General features: G+C 37.5%; 1 protein-coding gene across 1 annotated transcript; it reads right to left on the bottom strand.

The window, feature by feature from the left end:
* Positions 1 to 35: 35 nt before the first annotated feature.
* Positions 36 to 4,282, bottom strand: LOC145738866 (fatty acid synthase-like). Its single transcript, XM_081993985.1, has 7 exons — positions 4,193 to 4,282; positions 3,975 to 4,136; positions 1,314 to 1,518; positions 774 to 1,258; positions 574 to 716; positions 378 to 519; positions 36 to 271 (listed from the first exon to the last, which is right to left on the bottom strand). The coding sequence occupies exons 2-7, from the start codon at positions 4,132 to 4,134 to the stop codon at positions 36 to 38; spliced, it is 1,371 nt and encodes a 456-aa protein (XP_081850111.1). The 5' UTR covers positions 4,135 to 4,136; positions 4,193 to 4,282.
* Between the last annotated feature and the right edge of the window lie 14,642 nt (positions 4,283 to 18,924).

Here is an 18,924-nt window from a genome sequence, read left to right as displayed (position 1 = left end):
TTCCTAAAGTCCCAAACACGTCAAACCACTTCCAATCAATTTTTGTATGAATGTAAACACCTGAAGGCATTGTAAATTAAGGCCATTTGTTCCACGTCAAATTTGGACGCTATATCATCCAAGAGAACGTAGACAGCTTTTTCGGTACGCCCACTAACACAAACCAGCCTAGGCAAATCGTCCATTGGTTTTCCATTGTTGACTTTGGGTTTCATGTTATGTTTTAGGATAACGTGGGCGTTGCCACCACCGAAACCAAAACTGCTAACACCTGAAAAAAGATGCCTTTAATTTGATTTTATATAGTATATTTTGACTTGAGTTGGATGGTAAACGAAGCTCTGCAATTTCCATCTACATTTTCTCTAATATTTTACCTGCTAAACAGTTTTGATCCGGAAAGGGTGTATTTTCGGTTACAACCTTGAGTCGACCATCAACTACACCTGCTAGATTCTTCCTCGGTCTTTGATAGTTGATGTTAGGCGATATCAAATTAGACTCTAACGCCAGAATAACCTGTAGGGGACCTTTTTAAACGTGTTCTGCTGAAAACTGTATGGTCAAACCAACCTTTACCAGTCCACAGAGCATTGAAGTTGGTTCAGAATGACCGATGCTTGACTTGACAGACCCTACCAACAATGGTAATTTCCGGTTAGGTGTGAAAAATTCATCTATACTGTTTATTTCTTCCGGATCCCCAACTTGTGTACCTAAGATAGTCAAACGAAATCTGGTACGTTGTCCACAATGAAATTCCATAAACTCACCAGTCCCATGAGCTTCCATATAGCTAACCTCATAAGGAGCCACATTACTTTCGTAGTAGACTTCCTTCAGAAGAGTCAGTTGAGCAGCACCATTAGGGTAAGTAATACCTTGCTCCTTAAACCCATCACAATTGGTTTTGGCGTGTAAAACTTTGGCATAAATTCGATTACAGTCTTTAGCCTTTTGTAGTAGAAAGGCGACGGATGCTTCGGAACGAACATAACCGCGGCCATTTTCATCAAAGGGTCGGCATTCCCCGGCAAAACTTAAAACACCCAATCTCGCAAACTGAAGCGAAGCGGCGGCCGCTAATAACAAATTAGCGCCAGCTACAATCGCTGCATTGCACTGGCCCATTCTGATCGCCTTGACAGCGTTATCCAGAGCAAAACCGCCAGTACTACATGCAGTATCCAGAACAACACAGGGTCCTTTCAGTTTTAATTGGCTGCAGACAGCATTTGCTATGGCACTCTTTTGATTCCTGTATGAAATGAAAACAATCAGTAAAGCCTGAAATTGGCTCGTTGGAAGTGTACCCCAAAATTGCGTTGCCTCCTGGAATGCGTTCCGTAAAGTAGAAATGATGCTCGTATTCGCAAAAGCAATAACTGAGGAAAAGGCCAGTGTTGGTTCCTTCGAGATCAGAAGGATTCAAGCCAGCGTCTAGGATACATTCATAGCATTTTTCTAGGGTGATCTTGCCCATAATGTTTAAAGTCCGGGCGTGACGTTGGTGAATACCTTTAAGAAGGATTTATAATTAACAATAACGGTTGAATAAAATACTAGCAGACCTAATGATGGACAGAAATTTTTTTTATAGTTCTAAATAATTATTGAATCGACTGAACAAAAAACATTATTACATTATTTAGTGCTGCGTTGACCCTATTCGTTTTTTTTTTCTACTCCTACAGGGATATTGGTTCATTCCTTAACAGTTTAAAGAACGGATAAGTAGGTAATTGCCAACGGTTGAAGGAATACAGAATCCTAGACTTTCCGAAACTGTGCGACATGAAATAGATCACAGGCAATTTTCAGCGTGCGATATGAAATAAACCAATCACAGACAATCTTCAGCGTGCGATATGAAATAGACCAATTACAGCTAATTTTTAACGTAAACAAAATAATTCTTCTGATTGTCATCCTCACTGACAGTTGGCATCAAAACATTGCATTTTGGCTTATGATTTGAGACAATGAAAAAGCCGTTCAAGTTTCAGTTAGTGTTCAATTAAAGAATAAAAACATTTACTTTACTATACATATAATAAAGCAAATGATACAAACTTATAATTTACAGTCAATCAACTCCATTCAACACCTCAACCTAAAAGACGAAGTTAATCAGCTGTTACCCGGTGACAATCCAGGACACCGGTCAAATTTTGGTTGCGTTAAAAGTGATAATGTAAACACGGAAACGTTTCAAATATTCAGTGTTTATTTGTGTGAAATTTGGTAAGGAATTCCAATTAGTCGTAGAAAAAACAGCCTGTAATACACGGGCGAATTGTCCATATCGCCCTCGTCCGATTGAGCATTTCGCCTTCGGCGTCGTGCTTAAATTTTCGTACTCGTGGGATAGCGGCATCTTATTCACCCTTGTTGTACAATATACTATTATTACTATTATTAAAGTGTAGGTAACCAAGGCTTTCCAAATATCAAATAGTTATTAATTGTCATGTTCATAATTATGAATAATAATCTATGAAATCTTTCATTCAAGATCAGAATCCTAGAAGCCCATTCATTAGATCCTTTTCTACTCATTCGCCTGCTTCAAAGAAAATAAGGAAATCATTTTAATGGCGTTAAGTAACAAGAATTTACGGCAGATGGAAAAGTATTACGCAGAGACCATAAAATGAGATTTTCAGAGCTTACATACAAAAGTTAAACTAAACGTGAAGTGTCCTCGCTTTTGAATGTTTGGAGCCGGTAAATTCTTGTGTATTTGTTCTTCTGTAATTACAGATACATCAGAATTATTTGGCCAGTGAAATTGGGAGGAAGATCCTGAACGTCTGGCAAATTTTGCCTCTAAGCAAAGCTGAATGGAGGTTAATTGTTCTGCAGGGTTTTCATTGTCCAAATCAAACTCCTCTTCTGAACTTTGAAACTCTATTTCTTCCAGACTGTTTACAACTGATTCTGCTTCATCTGCCCGCTTAATTTTCATTTTTCTTTTGGTTCTTTGCAGATTTTAATTTCGTTAAAAAGTTGTCATCTGTTTTTCTCTTCAGTTTATTTTCTTCTTGGTCCTTTAGTCGCGCAATTGCCTCCGTCGAAGTAATAACCTCTGCGGTTTTTTCCTATGCTTTATGTGGTGTGTTGATCGAACCCCGTATTTTGACCTGTCCCTACTGACTTCGTATAGACTATAACCAACGGTACCTTATTAGCCGTGTTCCAATGGAATTTCTTCCTGACGTTTCGTCCACATCTGCGGCGGACATTATCCAAGGCGATGACGTAACGGTCGAAGTGCTCTTCCGTACCTCTCGACGATGACTGGTTCGACCGCTGGAGCGTCAGTCGTATTTATACCAGTGGGGGGCTGCACATGCGCACAATGGTCTTGCATCGGCGCGCACGGTGTCGCATCGGCGAATTGAGAGGACTGCCCATTGCTACATCACTACACCACTTGTGCTGAGTCTTTGATGAAGCTGTCCGTCTTTCCTATTTTTGGTTGAAGGAGTGTCGTAAGGTACTTTGCTATCTCACACGTAGGGCCTCCTATGGCACTAACGATGGGTCTCAGAGGTACATCCAGCTTGTGTATTTTAGGCAAACCATAAAGTCTGTGTGGAAGGGCCTCTGTCTTCTTGAGTTTCAAGATATCCTCAGCAGCGACAGTCGTGGAATCTTTAATAAGTTGGTTTGTGGTTCTAAGTATTCGACCTGTTGGATCACGTGGCAACTTCTTGTAGGTTATGGGATCCAGAAGGGTTTCGATCTTCCGTTCGTAGTCAGTTGTGTTGTTGCGTTTTCTTTATCAGCAGGTAAAATGAGGATCTCTCTGTCTTGATTGGACCACGGCTTATAAGCCCGGATAACTTTTGTATTTCAGTTTTAACCGGCCGTGAATTATTATTTAATGCACTAGACATTTCAAATTTTTACAGAATAACAAAATGGCATCTTCTGAAAAAACTAATTTTGTTATTAGTTTTATTAATTACCGAAAAATCCAGTATCAAATCGTGTTCTATCCTTGAGCAAACCGAATCCAGCAGGCATTTCAGGATGCAAACGAGGAACTTTGGTAACCATGTCCACTTTGTTGTACAACTTCTCCTTAAACTCGTCTATGTTATCTGCGAGCGGAAATGTTCCGGACATTCCTGTATGTTTAATAAAAATTATTTATCAATCTTATACATTAGTGTACTTGTAATACCCGAGATGACAATCTCCTGGCCTGGTTTGGGATGTGCCAGTAATTTTCCAAAAGTCACACTCGGATCACTTTCCAATCCCAAATTTGTAGTTTCTGGTATCATGTTTGGTTTTCGCTACACTGTAAAAGTTTTGAATGGAAATTAATACAAAATTTACTTACTTTATAATAATTTGGGTAATCAATGGTGTTAAAATGTGTAATAATCTGATAGACAATACTTTGCAAACAATGGGTTTTGTCAAATCCCATTTGAAATGCCCGAATGATATTAATAAGGTGAGTGCATTAACATGATTTTTTCTGTACTTTTTTGTTACTAACCTGATGGATAATAATTTGGCAAAGTCCAAAAACTAAAACACCCACGTAATTGTTGTACGTATACTGTTTGATTGTATTTTTTGTATACAGTATGTCCAATACAGGGATATCGCTTCCCGTAAGAGCTACTGCAAAGGTTAATTTTCATTAAAGTGATGTATTACATGTTAAAAAAAAATGTACTTTTATATTAAAAAAGCTAAAAAACAGTTCAAAACTGTTGCACAAGTAAGCTTTCGTTCGTGGTTGTAATTAATATTTGTATTAAAATGCCACAAAATAAGTATTCAAATGACGAGAAATTTGACATGCTGGCACTGTATCTTCAGTCCAACAGAAAAGCAGACGTGACTTCAATTAGGTATTTGGAGACATATCCAGACGCCAACCTCACAAGACCCACTTTAGAAATCTAGTTGTTAATTTATTAGAATACGGTGCTTTTGAAAAGTCGAGGGGATCATACCGCCTTCATAATGAAATCCGGAATAAGAATGTAAAAAAAGATGTAAACATACCAAAATCAACTGTTCACCAAGTTCTTAAAACTTCTGGATATCATCCTTATAAGCCAACAGTTGTACAAGGACTTTTGGAGACCGATTATCCCAGAAGACTGCGTTTCTCGAACTGGTACATTAATAAATGTAATGAGGACCCAGAATTTTCTTGTATGGACTGATGAAAGCAGGATTACTAATTGTGGTGTTTTTAATAAGCACAACAGACATTTTTGGGCTGTAGAGAATCTCCAGCATTAGTTGAGGTCCTGAAGCATGCCCCAGGTCGCTTGACTATCTGTCACTATTTTATACCCTCCCTTCTCATTCTCACTCGCCACTTTAACTCCTTCCTTAATCTAATCGATCTGAGCTCCGCTGCTAGGCTGCCCCTCGAAGTCCTGTCCCACTTCACCACAAGGATTCCCGTCTCACTCACCACCCCTATCCGTGTCAATCCTATCTTGACACTAGCATCTACTCAGATTCTTATGACTCCAGAAATGTTCTCATCCTATCCTTCGCCAAACAACTCACCCTGGATATGTCTTATCACTCTCCGTTGCCGTGTTTTTACCTTTCTCTCCTGAATCTCCCTCAGGTGCCACGGCGGGCATCCGCACAGCATCCTGAGAGTATCCGGGGCTACGATTCGGTAACACCTTGCCGCAGCCAACCTAAACTTCCTTTCCGTAGCAACAAGATGTCTCCTCACTTGACTGTCTCTGTCCCTTGATCCCCAAATCTCACTCTCATTAAAGCCCCTGGTGCCCCACGCACTCCATAGGAACTCCTTGATCCGCGATGCTGCTCAAAGACGGATGCAGACAAGATTTGGCTTAAATATTTGGTGTGGAATCATTGGATGCAAATAAAATATTACTTTTATAATAAAGTTGCGACTCAGTAACTGAGCAATGTTTCTCATTTTAGAAAATCGTTTAATAGGGCCATTTACATTTGATTATAATCTTAATGGAAGAAGGTATTTGGATTTATTGAGAGCTGAGATCTTACCAGCTCTTCGAGAAATTGTGCCAAATGAAGCTGATTTTAGAAAATTATGGTTACAACAGGATGGCTGTCCTGCGTATAACACAGCGCCCGTTATAGAGTTTCTTAGAGAAAATTTTGGAAACAATGTCATTGCATTAAACGGTTCAATCCCATGGCCAGCTAGATCCCCAGACCTATCTCCTTTAGATTTTTATCTTTGGGGTCATGCTAAGATTTATGAGTTTGAACCTTCTCCAAATGTTGATGTTCTCCGAGAAAGGGTAATAAATACTTTTGCAATGATAAACCGAAATTCACTTGGCAGAGTCATAAGTAGGGTGCTAAAGAATTGCGAAAAGTGTCGACGAGCTAACGGGAGACATTTTGAAAATTTACCAGATTAAGATTAAGTTACGTTTCGTTAGATTGAAAGCTAGTTTAGACCTTAATTACATACTACATTTTCATCATTTTGTAATCGTTTAGATTTTGCATTAACGTAATTTTAAGAATTACTGTTTTTTAGCTTTTTTAACATAAAAGTACATTTTTTTTGTAACATGTAATACATCATTTTAATGCAAAAAACATGCTCTTTTTAACTAGATAAAAAAAACAAAATGGCGTCCATAAGAAAAAAAGAAGTTGATGATGGTATCTCGACACCGAAACGTCGGAACTGAAAACGAAATACACAGAAAGATATTCCTTAAAAAGTTGCTCTATCAATGTTTAAACCAAATTTTAAAATTTTTAAAATTAGCGACAATAAAGCACTTTTTTGAAAATTGTAGTTTTTGGTTTTTCGAAAATAATTCAAAAACGAAGCAAAAATTAAATATTTTTAAAACGGTGTTGGATTGCCTATTTAATTCTTTAAAACTTTCCCCATTTAACCTTTGCAGTAGCTCTTACGGGAAGCGAGATCCCTGTATAGAGAATCGAATCTTAGACATACTGTATGTATTGTGTATTATACAGGGTGTTCCAATAAGCCAAGCACGCTGCTGTTTCTCGTAAACTATACACAGCAGGGCTTCTGGAAAAAATAAAAAATACTTAAACACTCAGTAAATGGAATGGTATAGCAAAAATATATCCTATCCTCAATGAACAATTTTGCTGTTTAACATTTTTTTCTATCTCTTCATATAAAGTGGTGGGAGTGGTCCACAGTTTGCTTTGAAAGAAATGAGATACCTCGAAAACGGCTGATAGTAGAGACTTCTCCTGTGAATGCCCCAAAACAAACAATGTTGCATTAAGTTTGCGGTCTTTCCGATAGAGGTCGTTTTTACAAAATTTACACTTTTATCCTAGGTAGCTCCAAAAAGTCAATTGCAATGGTAATGCTTTTCCTTACCTATTTCATAAATAATCCAATTATCTATCGCGGTGTAAAAACTGCAGTTCTTTATCTCTTCTGTAACACGAGATATCAGGGAAAAATCGTTAAAAAAAGCTTTCTTCTGCTCCTACAGGGATATTGGTTTATTCCTTAACAGTTTAGAGAACGGATAAATAGGCAATTGCCAACGGTTGAACGAACACAGAATCATAGACTTTCCGCAACTGTGCGATATGAAATAGACCAATCACAGACATTCTTCAGCGTGCGTAAAGAAATAGACCAAGCTAAAAACACAGTTTGAAAGGATAGTCAAGAACAAAATCGTCTGTAAAACCCACTTGGGCTAAGAAAATTACTGTTTTATACAAATTTTTTAAATCCTCATTAAACTTCCTATCTGATAACATAAAACAACACTACAAAATTTAATACAGTCAGGGAAAAAATGGGCGTCAAAGTTTGAACTGCTAGTAACACCGTTTGAATAAACAGTCACGGAAAAAATCGCTTGTAAAACCCACTTAGAGTGAGAAAATGGCTGTTTTAAATACATTTTTGTAATCCTCATTAAATTTCCTATTCAATAACATTAAAAAAAAACTACAAAATTTGGTACAGTCAGGGAGAAAAGCGGTGTCAAAGTTTGAACTGCGAAAAACACAGTTTGAAAGGATAGTCAAGAACAAATTCGTCTGTAAAACCCACTTGGACTAAGAAAATGACTGTTTTAAGCAAATTTTTTAAATCCTCATTAAACTTCCTATCTGCCAGAAACACATTGTTTGTAGTTTACCAGTAATTTACCTATCACTACGAGCCCGAGACTTTACTGTGACGTCAGGATCCATTCGCCGACGGGAAACAAAATCGACCAATCGAGCAATCCTTTACTGTTTACCGTCCTTGATTTTAAGTGTTCAATTTTTGAGATAGGCTGGCGGCTTGTCACAAATGGTCACGTGACCATATAAATATAAATTCAACTTCAAAAATGTGCAAAATCCGATTTTTTGAGGCAAAAATTGTAAAATATAGATAACGTGACCAAAAATTAATTCATTACTATGGTTTAACAACCAATAGTTCAGAAAACCTCCCAACCAGTTAATCAGTTTTCAAAAGTAATTTTACTGTTTTTGTTCACGCAACCGCATAACGTGCTTACTGACAATTAAATTACAAACCTTATAAGTTTCAAATGCGGTACTTATAATGGCAGTAATGTTGTAGTACACACAACTTCGTTTCGTTTCGAGCCATTTTTTTTTGTTTTTTGAGTTTATGGTCATACTCCTGTATGAAATAATATCACATTGAGAAACCCTGGTACTTACAGTCGGTTTGACGGCACCTGGCAACGTCAAAATCAATGGGCAGGAGAAAATTACTAAACACATTTTTTCTCGAAGCCCTACTATGTACAGTTTCCGTGAAACAGCCGCATGTACGGCTTATTGGAACACCCTGTACAAATATGAAAAGCAAGATAACTGTCGATTTAAATATATTTTTTTTAAATACCTGTATCGTAAATGTCCGAATTGAAAAATTACAATACTTTGATTTGGTTTGCAGGTGCCATTAAATAAAAACAACATATTTTATTACATAATAACAGTATGTGAGGCCTTTTGTGTGTTCTCACATAAACAAAAATTAATTTTAAGAGTACTAGGCAGGTTTAAGACATGTGCATATCATATTGAATGAATGATGAATATGCTGTCTTTGTGGGGGTGATATGAATTGTATTTCATAGAAGCGATTTTAATAACACACAAAATAAATTTAACGTGTAAAACTGTTATTGTCCAGGCAAATTTCGGTCAATCTTCATTTAATTTTTGACATAACCTAGTTTGGTCAGTTAGAAAATAATTTTGTCTTATTTAGTTTCATTTGAAATCTCGACAGGTTAATTTATAAGCACTTAAGTCTAGTCTACTTTTATTTTCGTTTATAGCTTAATTTAAGTAACTTGATAATTTTAAACTTACTTTGTAAATATTAATGCAGCTTTGAATGTATTATAGTTGAATTTTACTGCTGCAAATACACTTTTAACACTCATCATAAATAACTATTGTTACGGTTTTCCCGTGGGTTTACACAAAGTCAATTTAACTCCACAAGAAATAAATTTATTTACACTTCAAAACACTCCGTACAATAATTCAGCCACCAAACACACTACTACAATTCCACAATTTTTCTACTATTTAAACTTCACCGCGTTCCAAATCCACTCTGCTTCACCGTCGAAACCGCTTTTTTTATATTCGGTAAACCACGTTCTAGAACCACCGCAAAACCCTTCGCGATTTGCGTCGAACATCGGATGCTTCTCGGTGTATCGCTTTCTAACGGTGGCCTACTTTAACACGCGCCCGGCCAGATATTGCGGCGCATCGATTCTATCCCAAATCGAGTGCTCGCTCAGTAAGTATCGAGCATAGTAGGCCCAAACCCTGATCGTCCCGATCCGCTTCATCTAGTCCCTGGTATTTCTTGAGTTTGTCCAAATGGACAAATTTCATCTTGCCTTTGAGGGCGCGTACAAGGGCTGCCTCAAGGACGTCGTTTAACCTTTTTACCACATTGTAAGGTGCCTCCCAAACCGGTGTTAATTTCGAGCTCAATCCTTTCTTTCTTCTGGGTTGATACAACCACACAGCATCACTTTCCTTGTACTTGCCACCAGCTGCTCTGTGGTCCAGTGTCATCATTCAGGTCGTGGTTTGGTTTCATCTTCTCTCTCTCAAGTTCCTGAAATGTGCTTGATCCCTTCTGTAACGATAGAATTGATGATAATATTGTTTGGTAAACAAAGCGTTTTCCGTCTGGACTTTCCCATTTGCGAGTAATTAAGTAATCTCGCAGTCGAAGCGAATTCCACTGCAACCAGTAACCCATTACTGTTGGTCCATATCTGGAAATCTGTTGCCAATCCGGTTTCAAATCCATCTTCTGATTACTTTCAAATCTGAGTCCGAGTGCTGTCCTTTTATTATGTCTTCCTTAGAAACGCTGCCCTTCATTCTTTTTGTAGCCTCTTTATCTGTTACCTTCGCGATTTGACTAATCCTCCAACCATTATGAATTTGTCCTTTTCGGTACCTTAAGTCACTATCAAAAGCTTGACGATCCTTTACAAATCGTGGTAATTGTCCTTCCGGGTTCTTCATTTCCTGCTCCTGGTTACGCCAGTTCTGCGGGGTCGGTAAACGAGACTGCTGTCTGCAATTCCAGCGGTAATGTCCTTTACGTCCACAATTATAACACGCCATGTTTCTTTTAGCAAAGGAGTTCCGGTGATTTGTTCTGATGTCCTGATTTCGTCGGCACTGCGGGTTTGGAGAACAAGACCGCTATCTGCAATTCCTGCTATAGTGCCCTTTGCGTCCACATCGATAACACTCCACTCTAGTGATCGTTCTAACTGTGTGGACTGACCATTTACTAATGCTGCCGTTTGTTGCACTAATTGGCACATACTCTGCTGTCAATTTTCCGCTCTAAGTTGCGTAGCTTTATCTCGACATCATTCTGAATTTTATTAATATCCTCCCGAACATCATTCTGAATTTTATTGAGACGATGGGTTACATACTCTTGGATTTCTGTCTTGGTCACTGCTAGAATCGCTCTCTGTCTTCTTGACGCATTTCTATATCTTGTTGTCGCATTCTTTCTTGTTTTTCTTTGTCCTGTTGTCGAATCCTTTCTTCTAGTTGTCGAATTCTTTCTTGTTCTTCCTAGTCTCGTTGTCGAATCTCTTCTTGTTTTTTAAGCATTGCCATAATAGCTGCAAGTTGGGTCTCCATAATTGCACTTTGACGTCTTGTTATTGGCATAAAATAAATTTAACACACCACTGTTCTGAAAACCTGTAGTCCCGGTTTTGAACACAAGTCTCTAACCCGAAGATTAGTTCAAATTCACGTCGCACTAAAGTCTGATCCCACTTCTGACACCAATTTTTACGGTTTCCTGTGGGTTTACACAAAGTTAATTTAACTCAACAAGAAATAAATTTATTTACACTTCAAAACACTTCGTACAATAATTAATTCAGCTACCAAAAACACTACTACAATTCCACAATTATTCTACTCTTTATACTTCACCGCGTTCCAAATCCACTCTGCTTCACCGTCGAAACTTCTTCTTTTATATTCGGTAAACCACGTTCTAGAACCACCGCAAAACGATTCGCGATTTGGGTCGACATCAAAGATGCTTCTCGGTGTATCGCTTTCTAACGGTGGCCTACTTTAACACGCGCCCGGTCAGATATTGCGGCGCATCGGATCCATCCCGAATCGAGTGCTCGTTCAGTACGTATCGAGCATAGTAGGCCCAAACCGTAACACTTTTATGAAAAAGTTTTTAAAACTTTTGCGCGAAATTTTGTTTAAAGTTTGGAACTAAAAGTTTTCTGAATATTTGTATAGGAATATATTTTGTATGTTTTAACACTCTGTATTACAATTTGAATGTAACATGTCATAACTAATTCGACAACAAAGCATTCATTCAAAAATATTGAGATAATACTCGTTTTTCAAGATGCAAGTTCAATTTTGAAACGTCTTAGAAATCTAACCATTTTATAAATCACCCTGTATACGATAGCTTAAAAGATATTTTGAAAACTGACCATTAATAGTTTCAATTGATGGCGCAATTAATAGCTTCTCGATGACTCTAATCGATACCCAAACCAGAAATTTGTATCTTGTTTGATTTTCAAAATATTTAATTAAATCAAATTTATTCGAAAAATTAGAGCGGTTTGTTTCAATGGCCGAGCAGTTTAGAACAAAACCTTCTTAATTTGCTGCAAACTTTGTTTTCCGTTCGACTCAACAAAGTCAAATAACAATTTAACATTTTTCAAAATACGGGAAGTAATTTTAGTATTGGTTATATTCTTCTTATGCTAATACCAAAAAAACCTCACCTGATATAAAAAAATTATGTTAACACTAACACTTTTATACAACTTTTTCAGCGAAAAATTAACGCAAAAGACAAACGATTACACTTATATACGAAAGTAAATCTATGAATATTGATAACACGAGGTGCCAATTAAAACAGCAATTTTCCATACAAAGGCAATATAACTTTGTAAGCAAAGTTTAAAAAACACAATAAGAAAAATACAAATTAATTGCATAAGCGTGTAGTTTACAACAATTTACAAGCTTTTTCGTAATATAGATCTTAAAAATGATTTTGTGTAAATTGACGGTAGGTAGTAAACGAGATCGGATGAAGGGAGGAGGATTTTTATGCCAATTCTTGAATAAACCATGATCGAAATGGATGAAATAAGGTTAATTTACTTATTTTGATACATTGCATAAGCAAATTTACATTATGGTTTACTTTACTTACACCTAAAATATTTGACAGTAACGTTTTTCGGCTCACTTAAAGAGGAAGTAAATACATTATGGCTTCCAATAGAACGAGAACTTAATTGTAGTTATTTAGAACATTTACAATTAACAAAAACAGTGACATAAAAAACCTAAATTTACTAAAAGGATTACAAATACTAAATTTACTAAACAGTCAGCGTTCTATTTATATTAAAATATGTCGTGGAAAAAAGCGCTTAAAAAGCAAAATTATTTTCTTCAAAAAAGCATAAAATTTTGTAAAAAGTTCTAGAAATTTTCTGATGCTTTTAAACTGCTTTAGAACCATACGGATATACGAAAGATTTTAGACTGTTTTGAAAACTTTAAAAAAGTTTTTTAACTACTTGTGACCCATTTAAAAGGTTTTTGGACAGGGTTTTTGTTTTTTTTTAAAGAGCATATTGAAGGTTCTGGAATGCTTTAGAGGCATTTGTAAATTCTTAGACGGTTCTAGAATTTTTTGGAAGCTTTCAGACTGTTTTGAGAGCTTTTAGACGGTTCAAAAATATTTTGGAAGGCGTTCGATTGCTTTACAAACATTTTTGAGTTTCTGTAGTATTTTGAAATCGTTGTAGACTACTTTAGGAGCATTTGGAAGGTTTCTAGAGAGTTTAAAAAGCATTGAAGGATTTGGGCTGCTTTTAAATCATTTGAAAACTTATGAACGGTTCTAGAAATTTATGGAAGCTTTTAGACTGCCTTGAAATTTTTTGAGAGTTTCTAGACTAGTTGAAGATCATTTGGAAGCCTTTAGAGTGTTCTAAAAGCTTTTAGAAGGCTTTCGACTGCTTGAGAAGCATTTTGGAGTTTCTGTAGTGTTTTGAAATGTTTTTACATTTTTTTAGCCTACTTCAGGAGAATTTGGAAATTATTTGGTCAGTTTAAATTTGTAAATTCTCGAGAAGGGGGTGCAAAGCTGTTACACCGACGAGGTCGCCACAAGCAAGAAAGTTACAGAAAAACAAGAGGGAGTGATCGAGATCTACTCCGACAGTCAGGCTGTCCTAAAGGCACCTTGAGTGCCAGGATGGACAACAGATTGATTTAGGAATGCTGGAATGCCCTGAACAAAGTGGCAGAGCAGAAGTAGGTAAACCTAGTGTGGATTCCGGCACATATGGGGTTTGCGAGAAACGAGCGGGCCGATGCATTGGCCCGGCTCGCGTCTTCTGAGAATCCAATAACTGCCGAACCTCACATAGGATTAAGCAACAGACAGGTAGCAAGCGCACTACGTGACTGGGCGCTTGAGTCCCAAGCGACGCAAAGGCAAAATCCAAATGGTTTTAGTCAAAAACTCCGTGGCCTAAACAGACATTTCCATCTACTAGGAATTTATGATATCCCTGTTTATTCACAATGTGGAACGGCGGAGGAAACATCATATCACCTATTAGGAGTCTGCCATCGCTGGTCGTCTATCAGGAGGCGCTTTCTTGTGGCCTCCACCTTGGAGTGGGGACGGATCCGATCCTTGCCCTCGTCAGGCAGACAGGTCGTCTGGGTGGCGTAGGTGGAGAGGAGTACAGGGTGGCGTAGGAAAGAGGAGTACAGTGGTGGTCGGGTGGTAAGGTGGAGAGGGTTTGAGGGAAAACGGCCAAAAAGGGCCTAAGGCCTACTCGCCGGATCTTTTAGGGCATTATTAGTACTTGTCTCTCAAAACCCTTCAATATCTCATTTATTCGTTGCTACTTGGGTTTACTGTCTCAAGTCAACTACAGAAAAAAGGTTTGTTTGGATATGGAATTTCGCACTATTTTCATTTAAGTTGAAAATAACATTAACTTAGTCGTCCCAACACAAGAGCACTGACTTGGGCTCGGTCTTGACACTTAAAAACGCTGATGTTTCGGTGGAAAATCTACCACCGTCTTCAGACAATCTAAAAAAGAACACAACGGCAGAACACAGAAAACAACTTAATAAATATTAAACCTGATAATGTTCAATTTAGAACTCCGAGAAGGGTTTTTTGTCAATAAAAATTGGCATTAAATTTGTCATTCCAATAGGAAACGTTATCTATTGTTGTATGAAAGGTGGGTTTTATAATGAAAACAAAATTACAAGAAATTTCACCTCCTAAAGTGTTATTACCTCCTCTAGAATATTTAACCAAGTTTGGTCAGTATTAATAGAGGAGGTCGCAACATATAGGAGTCATGGTTTAATCTAATATATGCAGTTTCTTTTATTTAAGTCTTTTTGAAAAATGTTTTTGTCTATGATACTACATTCATTCCGTTTGACTCTATGATCATTATCAAACGGGTCTTGGCATATATTAGATTTGTGAAAGTCTCCAGTTGTTAAATAATTTTGGTGATCTTTAATTCGTTTTTTTAAACGTTTCACGGCGATTTATTGGACTCGCAAGGAATTTTATATATCACGGTTCTTGTAGATTCATTTTCATTGCTAGGTTTTGTTTTAGTTAAGTGTGATCTTAATGTGTTTTGAGTTCTAAATATTGTTCTGATGTTATATTTTTTAACTATTCGTTTGATTTTGTTAGAAATAATAAATACCTGGAATGTAAGGTATAAAAAGGTTTGTAAAAGGTAAACTTTGATTTTGATTTCCAGATGGTTTTGATGTTCTAAATCCCTAAAACATTTATTAATAAATGTTTCAGGATATCATTTTCTTTTAGAACATTTTTAATGAACAAGTTTTCTTTATCAAATTTAAATTATCAAATAATCAAATTATTTTGGCTCTATCAAATAAACTTTTTACAATAACTTTTTTTACCATTATTGGATGATTTTTTCAGTTTCTGTTGTAAATTTGATTGTGGGTTCTATTGAGTTTATGTGTGTTAGAAATTGGTTGAGATGATCATTACCGTTATTTCTAACCTTATTTGAAGAGATATTACAAAAAAAAACATTTTTTCATTGCCACAAGACGTTTCGTTTTTTGGCAGTAATCATCAATTTTTTTTTTTTTATGGGAGCCATATTGGATTTTAGCTTAAGCCCACCAATTTTATTCTGATTTTAGTGATGTATAATAACTTATGATTTGCTTCATAAATGACAAAATAATTCAATAAAAACTAATTTTACTTTAGTTGGCTTTGAGTAAATGAGACGTTTTATAAAATGTCATTATTTGACAGTACTTGTCAAACACGATAATTCGGACCATTATTAGAGCAAGTCAAGCATAGTTAAAAATGTATCTAGAGAAGAAACCGCCTCACAAAATGATATTATTATACAAGCATTGCTGAACTATTTAGGTTAATCAGAAGAAGAGGTTTGTTAGCATTATCTCTAACTTAAACCGCTCATTTAAGTTTCCAAGAGAAAGATCATCATTTTAGGAACTGCATTTTTTGCCAAATTTCATTTTTTTATAATGTTAAGTGCAAGTTAATATTGGATTTTGAAAAACACCAAATCGAGCCATGTTTTGGTTAAGTTTTAACTAAATAAAGTTATATGGGGCTGTTGGCTTACTGATTACAGTTGGCTTGCTCTCATATTATTAACTTAGTATCAAATTTGTGATTGTGTGTGTTCTGAAAAGCATTGCTTGTAACTGTGACTTAATCTCAAACAGTTCATGCAAAGATGCTTCTTTTTAACTAAATCAAGTCTGCCATTTAAATCTAAATTCAAAAACTCAGCACACTGATTTGTATAATGATTACTTTGACAAAATGCACACCTTATGGCACTCCCAGCATCATTGACAACAAAGCTCTTAGAAAACTTATTATGTTTAGCTTGGGGGCACCTTGCGGATTCAGTATTGCTTTGCTCAATTGACTCAAGTAAGTCAGCTCTATCTTTTAAGAAAGTGTTTGTATTGTTACGATTTGGCGCCTACTATGCTCGATACTTACTGAACGAGCACTCGATTCGGGATGGATCCGATGAGCCGCAATATCTGGCCTGGCGCGTGTTATAGTAGGCCGCCGTTAGAAAGCGATACACCGGGAAGCGTCTTCGATGTTCGACGCAAATCGCGAAGCATTTCGCGGCGGTTCTAGAACGTGGTTTGCGGAATAAAAAGGAGCGGTTTCGACGGTGGAGAGTAGTGGATTTGGGTACGCGGTGAAGTTTAAATAGTAGAATAATTGTGGAATTGTAGTAGTGTTTTTGGTAGCTGAATTAATTATTGTACGGAGTGTTTTGAGATATTTTGAAGTGTAAATAAATTTATTTCTTGTCGAGTTAAATTGGCTTTGTGTAAACCCACGGGAAAACCGTAACAATTGGTGTCAGAAGTGGAATCAGACGTTAGTGTGACGTGAATTTGAACTAAACTTCGGGTTAGAGACTTGTGTTCAGAACCGGACTAGAGATTTTCAGAACAGTGGTGTGTTAAATTTATTTTATGCCAATAACAATACGTCAAAGTGCAATTATGGAGGCCCAACTTGCAGCTATTATGGCAATGCTTGAAAACCAAGAAAGGATTCGACAACAAGACAAAGAAGAACAAGAAAGAATGCGACAACAAAATATAGAAATGCGTCAAGAAGACAGAGAGCGGCAAGAAAAGCGTAACGAAGAAATATTGGACGTTCTAGTGGGGACCAAGACTGAAATCCAAGAGTATATAACCCATAGTCTCAAAAAGATGGAGTATGATCTTCAGGTAAAATTAAATGATGTGCGAGAGGACATTAATAAAACTCAGAATTATGTCGAGATAAAGCTACTCGACTTAGAGCGGAAAATTGACAGCAGAGGAGCCAGCTCTACAGCGATCACCGGAAACGGGCTCCATAAGATCAAGCCTCCCACATACGACGGTCAAACATCATAGGCAACGTATCAACTCCAGTTTGAGGCCGCTGCAAATGCAAATGGATGGAGTAACGAGGAAATGGCGGTAGCACTAGTAGTGGCACTACGAGGACCTGCATTGGAGCTGTTACAGACTCTGCCTATCGCCCAACAAAGCAACTATGAAGCATTAGTAGCTACATTAGAACGACGTTATGGGGCTCAGCATAGGAAAGGAGTGTATCAAACACAATTGAAGGCAAGACTGCAGAAAACTGGTGAAAACTTACAAGAGTTTGAAGCTGAAATTCGTCGCCTTGTGCATCTGGCTTACCCAGCCGTCCCGGAGGAAATGCAAGAAGAATTTGTGGCACAGTATTTTGTGGAAGGGATTCGAGATCCGGAGGTAAAGAAAATGCTGAAGATGTTCAAAAGGAGCAACAGCAGCGAATTACTGGTTCGAGAGCTGGAAGTTAAAGCTGCGTGAAATGACTTAAAGCCAAAGATCAGGGCCGTGACTATTCAAGAAGAGAGAGTACCGCCAGCCGATCATGTTGCTACATGAATAAATGAAATTAAATCAATGGGTGGCCAACTAGTGCAAAAAATGGCAACATCAGGAAGTGGCCAGTCCACACAGTTAGAACGATCACGCCCGATCACTAGAGTGGAGTGTTATCGATGCGGACATACGGAACAAATCAAACGAGATTGTCGAGTAGGGATACCGTCCCGCTCTCCAACGAGGGACGTACAACAACCATTCAGAAGGGACCAGGAAAAACTCCAGCAGTATAATTTCAACATCAAGCATCGACCCGGAAAGCTGCATAATAACGCAGATGCTCTATCAAGAAGACTTTACGCCGAAGAATGCAAACATTGTCAGAAAGCGGAACAACGTGAAGGAATTGTGCCCGTCCGAATTGTTCAGCTGAAGACCGATGATGAATGGAGTTCCGATGAAATTAAGAAGGATCAACTAGAAGACAGCGACATAGGCCCATCGTTGTTGAGAAAGGAACAAAGCGAGCTTAGACCAACATGGCAAGAAATCTCTACCAAAGGCCTGACGTTCAAAGCACTTTGGGCTCAGTGAGACTCGCTTGTGATTGAAGGCGGCTTGCTAAAATGAGCTTGGAAGAGTGCCGATGGAAAAGTGATAAGGAAGCAGCTGGTAGTTCTCAGAGGAAGGGTCAACAACGTACTGGAGGAAATGCATAATTGGAAGACTGGTGCTCATTTAGGAGCAAATAAGACTTTGTACAAATCCGGCAACGCTTTTACTGGGTGAACTACTGCCAAGACGTGAAATCATGGTGTCGGCAATGTTCCATTTGTGCAGCTAGCCACGGATCACAGACAAGATCCCGGGGACCTATGA

Source organism: Ips typographus, linkage group LG16 (genome assembly GCF_016097725.1).
Source record: "Ips typographus isolate SLU linkage group LG16, UJ_Ityp_2.0, whole genome shotgun sequence".
NCBI classification, from domain to species: domain Eukaryota; kingdom Metazoa; phylum Arthropoda; class Insecta; order Coleoptera; family Curculionidae; genus Ips; species Ips typographus.
Note: the sequence above shows the minus strand (reverse complement) of the source record. Positions and strands in the feature narration are given on the sequence as shown.

Excerpts from the sequence above, each read along its gene's own strand:
- LOC145738866 (XM_081993985.1), bottom strand. The coding sequence starts at position 4,134 with ATGTCCGGAACATTTCCGCTCGCAGATAACATAGACGAGTTTAAGGAG. Across the intron at positions 1,519-3,974 it reads ATTTGATACTGGATTTTTCG|GTATTCACCAACGTCACGCC; the intron begins GTAATTAATAAA and ends TCCTTCTTAAAG. Across the intron at positions 520-573 it reads TGCTCTGTGGACTGGTAAAG|GTTATTCTGGCGTTAGAGTC; the intron begins GTTGGTTTGACC and ends GGTCCCCTACAG.